General features: G+C 37.0%; 2 protein-coding genes across 5 annotated transcripts in view; one reads left to right on the forward strand and one right to left on the reverse strand.

The window, feature by feature from the left end:
• Positions 1 to 21,030, reverse strand: part of cep89 (centrosomal protein 89) — a 161,684-nt gene that overhangs the window by 13,656 nt on the left and 126,998 nt on the right. For all 4 annotated transcript variants that reach the window (XM_056233790.1, XM_056233791.1, XM_056233789.1 and 1 more), the window contains one exon: positions 18,014 to 18,183. In XM_056233790.1, coding sequence (XP_056089765.1) covers positions 18,014 to 18,183 — 170 coding nt within the window. The remainder of the gene's footprint in view (positions 1 to 18,013; positions 18,184 to 21,030) is intronic.
• zgc:165481 (uncharacterized protein LOC100073327 homolog) overlaps positions 18,179 to 21,030 on the forward strand; it is a 32,897-nt gene continuing 30,045 nt past the window's right edge. The window contains exon 1 of the mRNA XM_056233793.1: positions 18,179 to 18,332. The gene's annotated coding sequence lies outside the window, so the exon portion shown is untranslated. The remainder of the gene's footprint in view (positions 18,333 to 21,030) is intronic.

Below are 21,030 nucleotides of genomic sequence, written 5' to 3' on the forward strand. Positions count from 1 at the left end.
CTATTGTTTTTGAGAGGGCACCAGTGGGAGTCATAGCAAGAAATAACCAATTGCAAGTTCAGCTGCAATGAGATCTATCAGTACAATGTTTGTTTTGTTTTCTATTTATATATATATACACTACCGTTCAAAAGTTTGGGGTCAGTGAGAATTTTATTTTTATTTTTTGGAGGAAAGAAATCAATACTTTTATTTATCAAGGACAGTAAAGACATTTATAATGTTACAAAAGATTATATTTCAAACAAATGCTGTTCTTCTGAACTTCCTATTCATCAAAGAATCCTAAATAAAAATAAAAAAAAACTGTAGACCAACAACGGTTTCAACATTGATAATAATAATAAATGTTTCTTGAGCATCAAATCCTCATATTATACTGATTTGTGAAGGATCATTTGACACTGAAGACACTGACACTGGTGATGCTGAAAATTCAGCTTTGATCACAGGAATAAATTACACTTTACTATATATTCACACAGAAAACAGCTGATTTACACTGGAATAATATTTAATACTATAACTGATTTTTGTTGTATTTTTAATCAAATAAGCGCAGCCATGGTTAGCAGAAGAGAATTCTTTTAAAAGTATTTAAAATCGTACCGACCCCAAACTTTTGAACGGTAGTGTATATATATATATTTTTTTTTTTTTTTTTTTTTTAAATGTTTTTATTATTTATACTGTACCGTTCTCCACACACGGTTCGGCATGCACTTGCACCGCGGTTCATCTCAAATCTGATGACGCATCTATGGTTTGTTGAAAATAACAACACGTAAAATAGACAGAGTTCAGCTAATGTATGTTTCTGTCGATGGATACACATTTTGGCTTCCCAATACATTGCAATAGTAATGCTAAAAATAAAATACAAAACGTGGACAAAACAGTCACTAGTTGTAAACTTTGTTCAATAGGTATGCCGTATGCTCTAATATGACTAGTCATGTAAGCCGGCATCATCCGAGTGTTGATAGCGCGCAAGCGCTGGTGAGACCTAACAGCATATGTTGCCATCTGTGTTTAAACTAAACTCATTTAACCCTAGCCAATTTAAACATTTAAGTGCAAGACGACGCAAAAAAAAGAACATTGCGCACTGTGAGATCTGTGTGCTCACACATCCGAAGCGCGCAATATTATTTGACAGTTGTCCTTTTTTCCTTCAACTAGCTCATACCGAACCATATAGAAACCATGACCCTAAAACCGTGATAAAAACCGAACCATGAGTCAATTGAACTGTTACACCCCTAATATATATATACACACACACACACACACACACACACACACACACACACACACACAGTATATACAGTATATATGTATACATCTAGCTGATATTCTTCAGGTGAATCTTATATTCATAATAACAGAATCAATTTGACTGTCCGCTGAGGAATATATCTGTCTTTGTCCTTTTAACAGTTAAAGGGGACCTATTATAAAAATAAAAAAATCATTTTGAACACAGATGTGTGTCTACAGTGTGTGTAAACAACAAGCCTATAATTATAAAAATCCACCCAATACATTTTTTATAATCCCCATAATTTGTTTACTGATAGTTGTAACAAGTGTTTTTGTGTAAATCGCTGTGTATGTTGATAACTTTTTACTGTCTATGGTTGATAATAATGAAAGTGAAAGAGAGAGTTTATGGATAAGACTTTAATGCGCACTACTGTTTTATTTAGCTCTTACAATGATTTTCTGGAGTGAAAACGGACACTTCATCTTTTGTGTGATGATGACAAGACAAGATGACACCTAGTATTTGTAAAATTATGGTGTTTGCTCGTCCACCATGACACTCGCTCTGAGAAATTCTGCAAGCAGAGTGATACAAACAGTGAAACGATTCCTGTGGTGATACTGGTAGAATATCGCATGGCTGGAAAAGGCTCTCAGCCAATCAGATTTGAGAAAGAACTATTTTGTATGTGAGTGTGTGTATATATATAGGCTATATATATATATATATATATTAGGGCTGTCAAATGATTAATCGTGATTAATCACATCCAAAATAAAAGTTTTTTTTTACATAATATATGTGGGTGCATTGTGTATAATTATTTTATATATATAAATACACACACATGCTTGTATATATTTAAGAAATATTTTCATGTATATACTGTATATATTTATATATAATTAATATTATATATAAATATAAATATTTTATATATAAATTATATATTTTTCTTAAATATACATGCATGTGTGTGTATTTATATATATAAAATAATTATACACAATGCACCCACATATATTATGTAAAAAAAAACTTTTATTTTGGATGTGATTAATCGTGATTAATCATTTGACAGCCCTAATATATATATATATATATATATATATATATATATATATATATATATATATATATATATATATATATATATATATAAGGGGGTGTAACATATATCAGGATACCGCGATATACAAATGCGACGATATGTAGCCTATCGTTGATGTAAATGATATGATTCGCGATACAGTTAGTTTTATCCAAGGCTCAGCTTACTGTATTTTTAAGGTAGAATTCACCCCCCAAAAATGTATTCTGTCATCATGTACTCCCTCTAATGAACTTTACGATTTTTGTTCAACTTCCAAACACAAATTAAGATATTTTATATGAAACCTGAAAGATTTATATCCCTCATCCATTTAGTGTCCATTCCTCTAAAACTTAAAAGATCCAAAAAATGTCATAAAGGCATCGTAAAAATAATCAATCGAGTGGTCTTATCCAAATCCAGGTCTTCGGAAGAAAAACAACGACTTTATATGAATAACAGATTTACAACGACGCGCATACTGTAGAAAACAGGGACGTTCAAATGCGTGTGTGACGCGCGAATACAACACGAGAGTGAATAAATGCAGAATTTATATTTTTGGATGAACTAGCCATTTACAGCTTGGGAATAGTCACTTTTGACATGCTTTCTTGCGATCAGAACTGTGATTGATTGCATTGGATCATCTGAAGCACACACGCTGGAACGGCACTCATCAAAGTGAAAGTGCAAATATCATTTAAATCAGTATATCACATGTAGTTTTAGTAGTATGATTATTCAAATAATTTTAGATGGTTTATTCTGTGCATGCTAAGGCTTGTCTGTGTAAGAGATCTAACGAATGCCTACATTGAAAGCGCAAGTAGCCTACCGCGTGAGGAAAAAAAACAAGTTTACAGAGATTAAGTGACATTACTAAATTAAAATACTACATATAATGTTGAATATATAGTAATACAAAGGGGGAATATTTGTTGGTCCTGATAAAAATATAATAATATTATTATTATTAGTAATAACAAAAAAAAACTTCTTTATTTTTGTTTTAAAATATCACTATAGTATAGTGAGCTCAGTATTTCAATTTGTTTGGTATGGCATGAATGTATCGTTACACCCCTAATACATATATAGCAGATACCTATGTCAGTCCACAAATAACACAAGGTAACACTTAATTTTACAGTGCTCTGTTTACATATGTTACACATTCTTACTGTATTAATAACAGTATATTGTCCTACTAATCCTAAACCAAACCCTAACTCTAATTATGTAGTAAGTACATGTTGTTAATTAAGCGTAGGGGCAATTTTGGAGAGGCTAGCTTTAAAAGCATGAGATCCCACCCTCCCTTCAGAGCGTCTCCAAAGCCACGCCTCTTCCAAAACACATGAGCGCACACAGTCAGAGCAAAGTTTGCAAAATGTCACCGGAGACAGCATTAAATTATCTGTCTCAAAGGATATAACATTACAATAATGAACAAGCTGCAGATTCATTTTCGGCGTTGTTGGTGTTGCCATAGAAATGCATAATTCCGAGTCCAAGGACGTGAACAGCTCTGAGTAGAACCAAAGTCAAGGCAAGTCATTTCACTCGGCAGCCATCTTTGAAAGGCCTCTCGGGCATGCAAGTGCAGCTCCTATCTCTTTGAATGGAATTCTCCTCGACTATTTGCCAAGCTTACGATTCAATTTCATATTTGAAATCACCAATGAAATCTGACAAAAGTTGTCTCATAAATTTTGTTTCAAATGCTCAAATCATGACAAAAAACAGCATTTTTCAGGCTGGACCAAGCTAATGCGCGCATAAGCGTGCATCTCAGAACACTGACTGTTTCTATAGGAACCGGGAACGGCAGCTGCAGTGAAGCGATGACTTTACCAATCGGTGATTGGCCCATATAGCACGTTGCACTTCTCCCATTCATAGTAATATGAGTTCACTGTCTTTCTGTATGTAAAGTCTTTGTTAGAACGCCACGTTTTGGTTCAGGAGGAACTGTAAAAGGTGTCTGCTGTTTGTTAGCGGTGCTCGGTGACTGTCTACAACTCTGCATAGTCTCATCATGGAACATGTTGATGACGTGTGATGGGTGACCTTTAATATTACTCAGCACTTGAATGTATAATTTAGGGCTGGGGTAAACGATTATTAATTAAACGATTAGTCTGTCGATTATTTTATCGATTAGTCGACTAATCTAACGACTAATTGAACGATTCTTTTTTGTAACATGGAAATTGCAGGAGTGCACATTCAATGCACAATAATTTTGATCTGGTTCTTACAGAGTATCTACACTGTAAAATGTTTGGTAGGCTACTCAAATGAGCCCTATCACACTTGGATGTGGTGCTCATTTTAATGTTTTCAGTGCTCATAAAAAACATCCGGACTGATTTTTCGGTTTTGTTGACGGGGGTGGGGTTTACATGCGCTTCATAAGGCACACACGCACATTTGAACACACACGCGCAAGGTCTCTCGCTCTCTCCCTCGCTGCGCGCGCTACACGGTTTGGAGCTCGCGAGCTCTAGATTCCGGGAGATTTTAACTAATTTGCGGTCATCAGGGAGCCGCTATCACTATGCGGGAGACTTGGGATGTCAACTCCATTTGACAAAGAGCGCAAATAACGACACCTTTACGTTTGGGACTAAATTTGAAGTATTCCCATACCTTCGATGATTTAGTGCGAGCTGGGGTTTTTTAGGACTTTTTCTTTTGTTGGGACTTTTGCATGGCTTTGTTGTGAATTCTGTGAAGAGGTTGCTGTTTCGTCCTCGATTCTGCAATGTTTCGGTCTCCCACGTGTGTGTGGCGAGCTGTACTGCCGGGAACGGTGCAAAAAAATAAATACATAAATAAATAAAGAAGCGTCGACAAAAAAATATGACGTCGACGAAATTGACGTCGAAGCGTCGAAGCGTCGACGTCATCGACGCGCCGCTACAGGCCTAGTATAATTACAATGTAACAAGGACAAAATAAAGTGGAAAAAATAAACCTTAAAGCTGCAGTCCGTAGCTTTTTTTGGGTTAAAAATGATCCAAAATACATATTTGAGAAAATACATAACCAGCCAGTGTTCAAAACTCTCTGCTTGCCTTAGCTCGATTCAAAGCGGTAAGCTTGTAATAATGTTTTTAATTCCAGTGGTACTGGTGGATTTCCGTGGGAGATTCGAGCATGTCTTTGCGTCATTATGTCACATCTGTACACATAAAGAAGGAGTCTCGGCTAGTATAAGCTATATTGCGTGTGAGGATGTTGGAGGTGGAGATTTATAGCCTTTTCTCACAGCACTTGATATAATTAAACTGATCAATTTGATGGCGGATCCAGAAAGTTTAAACGACAATCACCAGTGACAACAGATTCACCCGGTGTAAAATGTAAAAGACTTCGTTCGGACTTCGGAGTGGCTACCTTACAGAAAAAAAGAGACTGCAACCGGACCCATGCGAAAACAAGGATACATATCGGATGGACATTACATGTAGTCACGCAATGTTGACGTTGTTAACATTAACAATTTGAGAACAAAGTATAATTTGCACGGTTTTGTGTGATATGATAAGCGATTGTCAGATTTAATCAGCGCGATTTACTGCAATGTCAGAACCAGAACAAAAGTGGATGTTACTTGCTTGTTCAGAGGACATTTTCTGGTGAAAATTATTATGTTGGTCATACTTCCAAAAAGAATAATCTGTGATTCTGAATGCCAGTATCCGCACCGGCGCGGTGACTGACAGCCTCACAGTCTCCTCAAACAATGTGTTCATCCGCGCTGTGCCGTGTCGAGAGTGTCGAAGTACAACTCACGTAAAGTTGATAGTTCCGCGAATGACTGCAATTGCAGATTTCGAACAGAGATGGCGACAAAGAGGAAAAACGCCGGACTGCAACTTTAAAATAAACCTAAAATAATAATATTGTGAAATGTCATAAAAAGTAAGAAAATAGAGTAAACCTACAGTACATAATTCATCATATTTTACTTTTTGAATGTTCACTTTTTGATTATCAGTATATATTGATGTAACCTTCAATTCAGTCTCATAGTTCCAGTAATTAATGCGTCATTAATTGGTGCTTTCGTTTACTGTGATGGGGAAACAGTTCCATCAGACTGAACTTTGCTTTCTTGTCACTGAATTTCTGAAAGATTATTTTATGCACTGATTGCTTCTGATAGCTTATTTTATGCAATTGACAAAAAACGTTTTTTTTTTACTGTTTAAAAAAAAATTTGAAATTGAAATGTTAGTACATAGCAATTAAAGGGATAGTTCACCCAAAAATGAACATTTTGTAAAGAAGATATTTTGAAGAATATGGGTAGCCAAACAGCTGATGAATAAATTGGATTGACTTCCATAATATGAAAAAAAGTGAGAAAGTGTATAAAAAAAAAAAAAAAACACACAAAAAAACCCCCACTATGGAAGTCAATAGGGCCCATCACCTGTTTGGTTACAGATATTCTTCAAAATATCTTCTGTTTGTGTTCAGCAGAAGAAAGAAAATCATACATATAAGTTTGGAATAACTTGAGTGAGTAATTGATGACAGAACATTATGGACTTAAATGGTTGTAATTCAAGAATGCTTTGGAATATGTTTTAAATAAGTTTTAAATACAATATATAACTTTTTTTTAAAAAGTTATAAAATAGTTAAAAGACAGTATAAAGTGGGTAATTTTTTTATTTCTAAACACACCTAATTGTATTTTAGGCTTCCCTACATTTGATTTCCCCCACATTCCCAGTACATGACATGTTGCTGACTGTATGGACTGTACGGAGAGCACTGAGAGTACCTATTTTAATAATTTTTATTGTTTATTCTAATATTTTCTCAAAATCAATAATCTCAGTCAGATATTCCAACCACAGTTGCAAGTCGCTTTGGTTAAAACATCTGATAATTGACTAAATATTAATATTAGTATTTATAATAAGTATTACATATTAAATTATTATATCCTGTGTATCTGAAACATCTCTGTGACTGTATCATAGATTTCAAAAAACGAAAATACTTATGGATATGGGAATATTATTGTACTAAAGGAAATACTATAGTACTAAGTGTTAGGTGTTAATCTATTAAAATCACATGGTCTTGTTAATGTACAATAGCAAAAGAATCAACCACAGCATATGTCCTGTATAATTTTCAGTATAATCTACATTTTATAGTCTCCTCTGATCATTACAAAGTTAAATTAGGTGCAAAAATGGCCACTCAGCATCATTAATCCAATTCACACACATACGGCACTACTAATATAATTCATTAGTGGTGTGTAATGGATTACACACTTAATGAGGGATGATTCAGTCATACTACAGGAGCGGATCAACATATAGGCCAGCACATGCACACATGAACACAAACCTACACTCACATGTGTGAGAGAACAACAAAGACTAAATGTTACTGCAAGTGGCCATAATTTGTGTGTGATAGACATGCTTAGCTATGTCATCATATTTAAAACTAAGATCAGTATCTTCTACGCTGAGTGTGTGGAAATTAAATCAATGTTTCATCTGACCTGCAGCCCTGCAGAGCAACATATAGAAACTAATGCAAGGTCTCAGCTCACATAAAATGGCTGGTAAGCAAATTAACGTTTTAACATGTCACGACCCGTCTGTACCCTGAGAAAACAGAGCGTCATTAAGTGCGTTAGGGTCAGGATGACAGGGTGAGATCAGGAGGGCTACAGGTCTTTAATTGCATTAGAGTGTCTCATTACTTGTGTGTGTGAGTTTCTCTAATGAGGAAAAAATCCCCAGATACAATACACATGAAAACTAATCCCCCAGCAGAGAGATGCGAGACATATGCTGATGCATTTGTGTATTTTGAGCTGTCAGTTCTGCTAAAATCACTTACACCATCCTGACCTACAAAGTACAAAAACCTTCAGACTCCTTCATTTTTAAAACACTAACATGACAAGAGAGGTAAACACAAACAAATCTTTTTTTAAACTCTGTAAGGTAAATGTGCCTCTCTGCTTTTTCAGATGCCAGATCCCACATAACTGATACATCCACAAATCTGTAAATAATCAAACTATGCTTTTCTGCAAAAAAGGTTTGCACATTACTAGAATGACAAGCCTTTTTGCAAGCTGTAATTTGTAAATGACATTTTTCCATTGTTCGTCAGTCGACTCAACAGAGCGATACAAAATACAGCCATGTTCACGTCAATCTGAATACTTTAGTCATGAGAGAGTCTGTCCCTTTCATTAAACTGTGGTTAAAAAAAAAAGAGACAGACCATGGAAAAAAGAACATACAGACAGTTAAGACATTAAAATAAGGATGTTTAAGAAATGAAAGAGTCCTGTGACCTGGGTTCACATGTGACCTGCTGCCACACACATCTGTCATTCAACACTGCTGGGATGAGGAGGAACGAATTGCAATAAATGACACATCACGTGCCCATAATAATAAAACGAGGGGGAAGACTATATCATTTGACAAAGCGCTCATGTGTAATTTAGATATGTCCATTAATCTTCCCTTTCTTTTCCCTTCTCATTCTCTCTCGAAACGTTCTGTTCTCACTCACACAGCCAGGTGACATTTCAGTATATAACCAAGCTTTTTATCTCTCTGAGCACACACACTAATCTCTATATGATTGGAAGCTAATATTTCAGCAGCCTACAAAAGCAATATGAGCAGCAAAAGATTAGCCAGATTAGATCTCTCTAGATCCCCACGAGTTCCACCTTTGGCCCACACTTGAACCTTTTCTCTCTCCCCCACACAGCACTGCAAACTAGCCCATAGTTGGAGTGAAATCCTCTAGAAATAAAGGGATAGTTAACTTGAAAATGAACATTCTGTCATCATTTACTCATCCTCATTTCATTCCAATCCTCTATGACTTTCTTTTGCTCAACACAAAAGCACGTCCTGGAGTCTTCCTCAGGAGGGTCAGCAGGGTCAACAGGGACTGAAGACTCCAGGATGGTACCGGCAGTTCAGGAGACCAAGGCAGAGCAGGCTGAGCAGATGGCTCGGTGGGACTGACGTGGAGCGCAGGCTTGGCGGGGATGACGTGAAGAAACTCAGGCTCGGTAGACATGACGTGAAGAAGCTCAGGTTCGGCATACATGACGTGAAGAAACTCAGGCTCGGTAGACATGACGTGAAGAAACTCAGGTTTGGCAAACATGACGTGAAGAACCTCAGGTTGAGCGGTCTCGATGGAACGAGACTCTGGAGTGGTCGCACATAATCAATATAATGAGCCAGGGAACAAGTGGTAGCTGCTGCAGGAACTTTCTGATAAAGGAGATTATCCAACCCACACCAAAAGACGGTCTTCAAGGTGTCCTCGTTCCAAGGTACTTTATGCGCCTGATCGAGGAACTCCTCTACATAGTCCTCGATCGGCCGACCATCTTGGAAGCAGGTGAGGAGAGAATGAGTTGGGTTCACCGGGGTGAGAAGGATACCCATCCTATTTTTTTTTTTGTGGTCCATTCTTCTGTCACGGTGTGGTGTAGGCTGAAGAAGACGAAGAGGCAAAAAGCTCCAATACAAACTTTTACTATTAATATAATTCCAACAGGTACAGACAGGCAGGATGAACACACACTAAATAAGACTGAGAACGGACAAAGACTGGCTGAACTGAAAGGAACTAAATACAAACACTGATGAACACAGATTAACAGAAACCAGGTGACAGATGATGATGATGATCCAAAACAGGTGACACAGACGATGATTAACTAGACACAGGTGGAACAGATGATGAACTAAATGACAGTAACCATAGAAACAGATAAGTGGCGGGAAAACAGAACAAAGGAAGACATGTGACTAGGGGTGACTGTGACAACAACCTTACGGTTTTTACTATATTTTGATATATAAATGGAGTCATGAACAAAAGAGACTTCTTTCAAAAACTAAAGAAAAAGCTCACAGATCCAAAATCTTTTAACCCTCTGGGGTCGGCTATCGCGCCGGCGCGACGAGCTCACTTTTTTCCTCATCAGTGCAAAAGAGACTCAAATTACTCTGTTGATTTTGATCTTACATATAAGTGTTGTACATCATTAGATCCTGTTAAGTGTCTATTTTTTTTGTGGATACTCACAATAAAAACAAAGTGTTCTGCTTTTTGTCTAATAAATAAAAATAAAAATGATGCGAATTTTGCCTTCTCTCTGTCAGTGAAGTTCATTCTGAAACGCGTCCGAAAATGAACTGTAACTAAGTAAATATTTGTCACACAGGCACGAAAGATTTTCGTATGAAGCTGGAATTCTCTTCTTTTAAATTAAGTAATTTATATAAAAGACAAATATTCTCAGTTTATGTAATCTGTATGAAAAGAGACAGATCTCAGTCTTTTTCCTTTCAGCTAATTATAGCGTATGACGTGTTAATGTGACCACGCCCACTGAGAGCGCGCGCTATTCAAACGCAAATGTTGAGGCAAGCCATGAAAACGCCCACATCAGCTGGATAAAACATCCAGTTTAATAATAATCTTGTACTTTACCTCGTCTTGCTGCGCTGTGAGGAATAATACTATCGTAATAATCCTGGAAAAGTTACCTCAGAAGTGCTGGTAGTTTCATTTCGAGGAGCAACGGATCCAGCTGATGTAGTAAGCAATTTATTCTAAAGTGCTTTGTTCAAATCGCGTTATTGAATAGTGTCTGTAAACTGCACAAAGACTGTTTAAATATGAATTGCGTGTCTGTGTGTGAATGAATAAATGGAACAGACGCGCGCGCGATGTTGTTTATTACAGCTGTACATCACATCTGTGCGTTCATTCACTCTCGCTCCTACATTAGTAAACGTTATTTTTACATGAACACATCCAAACTATATTGCTATAGCCTACTGAGATTTTTTCTAATCGCGATATAGAATAGTGTCTATAATGACATTTCGTTGACTAGTTTTGGATAGATTATAAAGTTTTTACTCTAAAATAGACATCAGATAAGCTTTTGTTAGACAGTTTCTGCTCATATGTTAAATATATAGTATGTTTTGTAAAAAATAAACTAATCAACTGTTATAGTGTTTGTTCCAATGCAAGCTAGGCTATATCAAAATAATGATTCCTTAACTTTGAAATATGTATGATAAAATGTATTGGCCTACTTAAAAAAAAAAAATACTTTATAAGAGATTTATGGAAAAAGAAAAAAAAAATGTCAAGATGTTTCCAACTCTAACTTTGAACCAATTCTATAGAATGGCCATATAACCTATCTGAACAGGATTTGTTTCCAGGTATGACTAAAAATGTGCTTTTGACTTTCATTTATATTTTGATTATATATATATATATATATATATATATATACACTCACCTAAATGATTATCAGGAACACCTGTTCAATTTCTCATTAATGCAATTATCTAATCAACCAATCACATGGCAGTTGCTTCAATGCATTTAGGGGTGTAGTCCTGGTCAAGACAATCTCCTGAACTCCAAACTGAATGTCAAAATGGGAAAGAAAGGTGATTTAAGCAATTTTGAGAGTGGCATGGTTGTTGGTGCCAGACGGGCCGGTCTGAGTATTTCACAATCTGCTCAGTTACTGGGATTTTCACGCACAACCATTTCTAGGGTTTACAAAGAATGGTGTGAAAAGGGAAAAACATCCAGTATGAGGCAGTCTTGTGGGCGAAAAGGCCTTGTTGATGCTAGAGGTCAGAGGAGAATGGGCCGACTGATTCAAGCTGATAGAAGAGCAACTTTGTCTGAAATAACCACTCGTTACAACCGAGGTATGCAGCAAACCATTTGTGAAGCCACAACACGCACAACCTTGAGGCGGATGGGCTACAACAGCAGAAGACCCCACCGGGTACCACTCATCTCCACTACAAATAGGAAAAAGAGGCTACAATTTGCAAGAGCTCACCAAAATTGGACAGTTGAAGACTGGAAAAATGTTGCCTGGTCTGATGAGTCTCGATTTCTGTTGAAACATTCAGATGGTAGAGTCATGGATCCATCATGTTCTCACAGAATAAGAACCTGGATCCATCATGCCTTGTTACCACTGTGCAGGCTGGTGGTGGTGGTGTAATGGTGTGGGGGATGTTTTCTTGGCACACTTTAGGCCCCTTGGTGCCAATTGGGCATCGTTTAAATGCCACGGCCTACCTGAGCATTGTTTCTGACCATGTCCATCCCTTTATGGCCACCATGTACCCATCCTCTGATGGCTACTTCCAGCAGGATAATGCACAAAGTTAATGTCACAAAGCTCGAATCATTTCAAATTGGTTTCTTGAACATGACAATGAGTTCACTGTACTAAAATAGCCGCCACAGTCACCAGATCTCAACCCAATAGAGCATCTTTGGGATGTGGTGGAATGGGAGCTTCGTGCCCTGGATGTGCATCCCACAAATCTCCATCAACTGCAAGATGCTGTCCTATCAATATGGGCCAACATTTCTAAAGAATGCTTTCAGCACCTTCAATCAATAAATGCCACGTATAATTAAGGCAGTTCTGAAGGCGAAAGGGAGTCAAACACAGTATTAGTATGGTGTTCCTAGTAATCCTTTAGGTGAGTGTATATATATATATATATAATATATATATAATATATATATATATATTAGGGGTGGAACGGTACATGTATTCGTACCGAACCGAAACGGTACGGGCGTCACGGTTCGGTGCACGAATTTACACGGAGAATACACGGTATAAAAAAAAATAAAACTCGCGTGAAAATTAATTAATGTAATGCGGAACTACTGTTAGATACGCGGGTTCTTTAGGGACACATAATCTGTACCATCGGCTTAGCTCTGAACGCGCGTTCACTTCAAACGTTGGCTTTATACGCGCATCCTATTCGCTTTGGACTAGCGTCGAACTAGACACGATAGACGCGAATTTAACGCTCTATTCGCGTTTGGTGTGACCGCATAATGAACAGGCTGCGATGTCAAGATTGCAATGCTGGAGTGTGTGTGTTTGTGTGTGAGAGAGAGGCGCGGCCGCGATCGAACAGTGGAAACATAAAAAACATACTCCGTCATTTTGTTCATACAGATCATTAAACCTGCAAAGTGTTTACTTATATTTGTGTACACTCGCAATAAAAAACAACATTGTGCTTTTGTCACACTGTAAACTCTTGTCAAACTGTAACCTACAACTGTCACCCAACCAAAATCTCTCTCTCTCTCTCTCTCTCTCTCTCTCTCTCTCTCTCTCACACACACACACACACACACACACACACACACACACACACTGTTTTAAAAGCAAAACATATTTATCCAACTCCATTTCAAAACAGTCTGTGGGTCCCATCTTTTAGACATTCATCATATCGCATTGGTTTTCATTTCTCGTCCTCTGAGCACTAATCTTACACATTCTACATTGATTAAAAAAGAAAATCGAATGCGTTTTTAATGGTAGTCTTATTTTATACAGAAATCAATTATTTATAATTCAGATGAGAATAATGTTACATTGTTAATTAATAATGTTAATTAAAATTAAGGAAAACAAATATATTTATCTGAAATATAGCTAATTAATTTTAAATTAATTCAGGTACAATTACCAAACATATCGCAAGGTCTTTTTGTCTTTTTATTAATTTAATTAATAAACTAATTATATAAAACTATTGTCAGTGCACTACAAATAAACTGGTTCTATGCCTTTATTAATAAAACTTATTTAAAAAATACAATGCCTTCTGCATTTTTGTTTTGCTTTTCCCTCCATTGTACCGAAATCGTACCGAACCGTGATGTCTGAACCGAGGTATGAACCGAACCGTGACTTCTGTGTACCGTTCCACCCCTAATATATATATATGTGTGTGTGTGTGTGTATATATATGTATATATATATTGTCCTCGCATTCTTTCTTGTGTGACACACCTGAATGAAAGGCTCATTATTATGCGGGGCTTTGTCTTCTCAGGTGAGAACCACCTAATTATTCATGAGGGGGTTGGGCCGTTCACGCCCATTCGCATATTGCCTTTCCAAACAAAAAATCTTTTTTCACAATTTAAAACAATCTATTGTTTTATGTGAATGATTAGGCAGGATGATTTTCAGATCATTTTGAAGCAAAAACTCTAGGCGACAACATCCATTAGTCAAAAGTCTTGTGGAAACATATTTAGTATGTGTTTTGTGGCCTTATTTCAGAAACTTTAATCTTTTGTTTTTTCAATAACCATGCATAAACAATATTCTCTCAAAAATACAAACATGTACATACATGTTGCTCACATATTATGGTAGCCCTGTTTGTGCTAAATAGTGTAATTTCACCTGTGCCATTAATATGTTTATAAGCAACTGAAAAAAGCACAAATGTCAGGGCATGTCAAAACATCTCAAGGACCCCAAAAACACCTTAGACCCCAGAGGATTAAACAGCAGAGTGTATTATTTTGTGCTCCACAGAAGAAAGTAATATATGTAAGCAGTAACATGGGGGTGAGTAAATTATTTTTAGTTTTCAATTTTTATGTCATTTTAATATCCACTGAGGAAGCTAATGAACATGGCATATATACGTTTTAATAAATCTGCCATTTGTGTGTATGCAAATTGTTTGAAATTGAAAAGGTCCCATGATGACCCAGTTGAGTAAGTGTTTATGAATCATTCACACATGAAGGAGAAGCCTACAACTATAATAATTACAGTGTTAAATCATTACACCTTTGAACATCACAGTGTTAAAATAAATCAACACACAAAGTTACAAACAAACACAGCACTAGACCAGAAAGCATTTCACCACAAATACTTATAAAAGCAGAAACAGTGTGTGATGGCAGCTGAGCATCATGAGCTGTGGTGATAGCCATATCACATCACAGACATGATCATTTGTTGAATCACCACAGGTTTTACAGCCAAATAATGCCACATCTCTTCCTGAAAAACAGCCCCTCTATTCACTGAGTTTGGTTTCAGCAGATGTGTGAACAGCTGCATAGTAAGAGCAAGAATAGTTCATATTAACAAAGGAGTTGTCATTTCCTTTTCATATTCTTCACAATGTCAAACACACACATGCATACAAACAAATTCTTCTGAAGGAGAAGCATTTTACTGACATATCAAAGCTGACATTTAAAACCCTCACACTCAGGCTTAGGAAGGGAACTGACTTCAAAATGAGCTTTGATGTAGGGTTAAGAGAGAGAGAGAGAGAGAGAGAGAGAGAGAGAGAGAGAGAGAGAGAGAGAGAGAGAGAGAGAGAGAGAGAGAGAGAGAGAGGCAGAGGGAGAGGGAGAGAGAGACTTGAGTTGGAGCTGAGTTGAGTTGGACCAGTATTAATATACAGTGTGTGTGTGTGTATATATATATATATATATATATATATATATATATATATATTGTTTTGTAAAGAAATTCATTATTACTGCAAAACCCATTTCTAGCATTTAAGTCTTTAGGTCAAAAGATCATAATAAACACATTCAGTCAAGTCTGTCCAAATCTTTAAAGGTGACATACTATGCCCCTTTTCACAATGTAATATAAATCTATGGTGTCCCCAGAATGTGTCTGTGAAATTTCAGCTCAAAATACCCCCATATCATTTATTATAGCTTGTCAAATTTGCCCCTTTTTGGATGTGAGCAAAAACACGTTGTTTTTGTGTGTGTCTCTTCAAATGCAAATGAGAAGAGGGCCAATCCTTTACCCGAGCTTCGGATACTCCGGCAATAACAAAACAAGCGAATGATCTCACTCATCCAAAATTTCAGAAATAACCAGTAGCGGAATGCAGTCGTATATAGAGACTTAGGAAGAGGTTGCAACTTTTAGACTGCACCTGGACGTTTCTGAATGGTTAGTGGATACATTTATGTAGTTGTTGTTGTGGAGTTACATTGATTTGTCTAATCGACTTGTATGTACCGTCATGTTAACTTTACACAAGTTAACACAGTTCCCTGAGGTCTTTATAAGACAGCTGTGACATTTTTTGGTCAAATAGTGTTCTGTGCTTGTCTGTGCAGCCAACGACAGAACCGTTTGCATGCTTTGCTCGAACTTTTGCCATTGCGTTAGAACTGGTTACACTGTTGTCGCTTGCGAAAACCAAATGGCGGCGGTGTCATGGGTGGAAACGTGAAGATTAAAGGCCCTTTCACATTGAGTCCGAAATTAGCGTCCGAAATTTTCGCACGTTAAAAAATAAATACGACCTCACGTTATGTCAATCACGCTTGCACACTACCACCGAAACTTTCGTCCGGCAAAAAAAATAATCGAATCGGGTAGTTTTTCGCATCCGTAGCAAGCAGTTTGAATGGTGTTTGAATGGTGTTTTGCCAATTCAGAGCCACCGAATCACGAATACGAAAAAAAGGATACGAACATTTCGGACTCAGTGTGCAAGGGCCTTAAGGGGCGGTAATATTATAGTAAGATCCCTTTCCTAAGTCAGAAGGGGAGCGAAATCTGATCGGCGTATTTTTTCATTACCAAAACAAAGTTACTGGGTTGTCACTTTTCACATTTTCTGTGTTGGTAGATGCACCGGGGAACCGATTATAGCACTTAAACACGGAAAAAGTCAGATATTCATGATATGTTCCCTTTAAAGCAATAATTACAACTGTGTGGTTCAGTTAGTTAGTTATTTAGTAAGTTGTGCTTATGTATGTCTGTTTTCATAATAGGCATATACACTTGCATATACACACTCATACCGACACACAAACATTGATCCACTGCAAAGTAGTATGTTCTGCAGAGTATGTTACTGAACTTTATAAAAACTTGTGATGTATGACTTACAACAAAATAACAAACAACAGCTCTACTTTGTACTATAAACAGCACCACAACAACCTTGAAAATGCTGCTCTATGAGTTGTAACATAATACCTATAGGCTCTTGTCGGCACTGAAGAAGTGGTAATAATTTTAAAGGGTGGAAAGGACGTTTTTCAAGACATGGTATGAAAATGCAAAACCCATTTTTTTCTTTTAACTAGATTTACCTCTTCTGCTACAAGGCTGCCCGTGGCATCTGCAAGCAAATATAGATACACAAACATAGAATTTTGTACTATTTAGAAAGCACAAAAAAAAGTCTCTGCTCTTCCAAATAGATCATTATAATGTATAAAACCCAGTTTTGCTGTTTTGAGTGACATTATAAAAAAAAAAAAAAAAAAAGGTAACAGTACCGGTATATATATAAATGGTAAATGCTTAGGTAAATGATAAATGATCAGTGCCCCACTGATTCTAGTTTCTGAATTTAACATCTTTTTATGAGTTCAGTCAGAAACAGTGAAAAATTTTCTAGAAGCCCAAAACAAACAAAAAAACAGCAAGAATAAACGGTATACAGGGCCAAAAGAGAGAGAAAGCAAATGTAATTATGAGAGCTCAAAATTACGAGCACATGGAACATTTAGACAGATGAGCCTGCAGCTGTGCCAGCTTGTCTAGAGCCCCTCCTCTCTCTCTCTCTCTCTCTCTCTCTCTTTCCGCTGTCTGTTATTGGTTTGTGCCTTTGTGACAGCTGCTCCACTACTGCTCTCACCTCTTCTGCTGCATCCCTCTATACACAGAGCAAGAGGGGGAGAGAGAGAGAGCGTGTGTGTGTGTGTGAGAGGATTACCTCTTCTGCTGCAGAGCTCCGTGCAGTTGTTCCTGTCTGTCTCTTAGTTGGCTCTGTAGGTGCCGGATCTCTCGTTGATAACTCGCTGCTTTCCCTGCAAAGTCTTCCTCCTGTTCGCGCAGACGCCGACCCAGCGAATATACACTTGCTGACGCCTTCTGCTTGTACACCTAGAGTGGCAGAGAGAGAGATATGAAAACAGTTGCGCTGGAAAGCACAGAGGAACAGTGGAGTACCACTTAAACTAATAAAAAATCAAGGGAAAATAAAATAACTCAAACAACCCTGGAGGAGCCAGAGACAGAGACTGCACAGCACGGTAAGACTAGAAAGAGAGCTAATGTGTGTGTGGAGACATGTTCATCTGTCTATCTAACCAATGCAGGAAAAGTGACAAACTATTATTCCCTGTAAAAAGAGGAGAGCTGAAGAAAAGGGAGGGTATGGGACCAACGAAGAAGGTCTGAATTTATAGTTTAATACTTGAGGTTGTTAACATTTACGAGGAAATATTTTACCTCCAGCAGGTTACCTTGTGGATGAAAAATGAACCCACATACACACAATAAAAATAAAAAAAACAGGTTGAAAGAAATACAGTTAATGGAAATGAATGAAGCAGAGATCTGATGTGCTGGGATATTGCAGTGATATGTTGAACCGCAGATTCAGGGCAGATGCATTACGGAGAGGAACAGATGTTGGCCTGTCTGCTGCTAAAACAGATGTGAGCTATTTAGATAAACAAACATGCACATTTGCGCAGCTCCTGGGGTTTCTAGGGAGAGGCAGCCTGTTGATATAATCTTCACATAGCAAAGGGCAATGAGACAATTACAGCTACATGAGTAAACGTGAGTAGTCAGACATGCTCAGTCCATAAATGCCTCATCATAAATACATGACACCGGGGAGGATATGAGACAGATCTCTGAGAAAAAAATTAACTGCAAAGAAAAACCAAGAGAGTCAGACAAATGGATAGAAGGGCAATAAAAGGGGAAAAAACAGAGCGACGGATAAGTTGTTGATGAGAGTTGTTCTCCTTGGTAACTGTTGTTAGGCACAATTGTGATTTCCTTCAGAGATCAAAACCCAGAGGGAGGAATATGCAAGAGTGAAAACCAAATAATATCCAGAAAGAAAATTTCCATGCATGTAAACGTGAAAACACATACGCATGCGTTTAGAGAGCTGATTAGCAATGCTAATGTTTTTAATGGACACCCTGTGTTATTATATCTGTTTCGAGCTGAGAATGAGCATGTGTGGAGAGACAGTGGGATTGTGTGTGTGTGGAATAGAGGGAGAGATTTGACTCTACTCTGTGGGGTTTTAGAACACATAGGGTCCAACCTTTCCCTCGCATATGGATCAATAACACTCCACACAAACAAGTCTCAGTCAACAGCTCTTTCAGTGCATGCGTGTGTGAGCATTCAATTACAGCAGTTATGAGTCTCTCTGGTTCTCTCGCCCCTTTCTCTTCTAGAGATATTAGTGTTGTCTTGATCGTGTTAAAGAACATCTGAGAAGCCACCAGACAAACCACAAAACCAATAAGGAGTACCAGAACTAATATTGCAAACAGTGACTTTGGTGGATTGCAATGGGTCATCTGCACCATTATAAAGATGGTGCTAATGTGATTTCAATTTGTGACATTTTATTTATATGATAGTGACATATTCATTAAGCTTGTGATAGCAAGCTTCTGGCTATACTGCTCTTCATGCCATGCTTGCTTGCTTTTGTAATTCTCCCCAACATGGTAAATCTGTCAGTTGAAACTGTTAGCAGCATCGTTCATTTGCTGTTTGGATATTTCACTTCTGTTTTAAGTTTTTCTGTCTTTGGAAAGCTTTATATGCTCTTCTGCACTCTGCTGTCCATAATGGAGCTTTTCCATACAAAACTTTCTCCTAAGAGCTGTTAAGGCATCATAATGATAAGCCAAAACTAGTGTTGTCAAAATGAATAGGCCCTACTCATGGCCAAATTCTTTCAGACAGTGGTCAGAATGAAGCTAAACACTGTAGGGAATCATTTGGGAAGTTCAATCTGTTAACTGTAAATCAAACACGGGTCAGATTCACTTTTTTTTTTTCTTAGTAGGAAAAAAACCTTAACTGATCAACTCAATAAAAAATTGTTGCAATTGTTGGCGCTCTCTCTAGAATGAACGTGTCCTGTATGAATGTGCTTTCAAAAATTATGTCGGAATTATAAATTGACAAAAAAGTTGTCAGGCATAATCATGGCCGTCCCTTATTTACATAATCTATCACTGGTGTCAATAAAGACTAATAATGGTAATTTGTATTATATGGATCTAGTGTTATGTTGTAATGCTTAATATTTAAAACAACCCAATACATTAATTTAACATCTTACATTTGGGAATTTAAGACAAGTTGTAGGTTCTAATTTCAAGAGGTTATTTACGATAATTTTTATTAACATTCTTTTCAGGAATTCAAATTATTCTTAAGTTTTGACTTTAGAACAATCTTCAGGAAAATGATAATAACATTCTTAAGAAATGTTTTATGGGAATACAAAATATTCTTAACTTTATCCTTAAGTTAGAAAATAAGAAGAAAAAAGCAGTTAAAAAGAAGATTCTTAAAAATGTTTAATGAATCTGGCCCCAGGTATATTTCTGAATATGAAAAAGATTTATACGATTTTGGTTTGTAGTTTCTTTTCAGATGACTAAGCTTTTGGGTTGCCAAATGCATGCCCCTATAGCTTGTTTAACTTGGCTTTGGATTTTTCAGCCTTTTAAAAGAAGGTAGTAAATGTTTATATGTGTTCAAGTGTGAAAGGTATGGGCTAAACCACTTTAATTAGGCTTGTCCATGTATAGACAACAAAAGTTTAGACATCTGTTTAGTATGACTCAATAAACGACTCCATCGTAACATGGTGGTTTCTAGAGACTCCTGAAGTTGGAAAAGTTTTCATTAAGGCTAATGTTCACTGTCTGCAATCTCACTGCTGCTTTTCACCTGAAT

This window comes from Rhinichthys klamathensis, unplaced genomic scaffold (assembly GCF_029890125.1).
Source record: "Rhinichthys klamathensis goyatoka isolate OS25496 unplaced genomic scaffold, OSU_Roscu_1.1 h1tg000378l_1, whole genome shotgun sequence".
Taxonomy (NCBI): domain Eukaryota; kingdom Metazoa; phylum Chordata; class Actinopteri; order Cypriniformes; family Leuciscidae; genus Rhinichthys; species Rhinichthys klamathensis.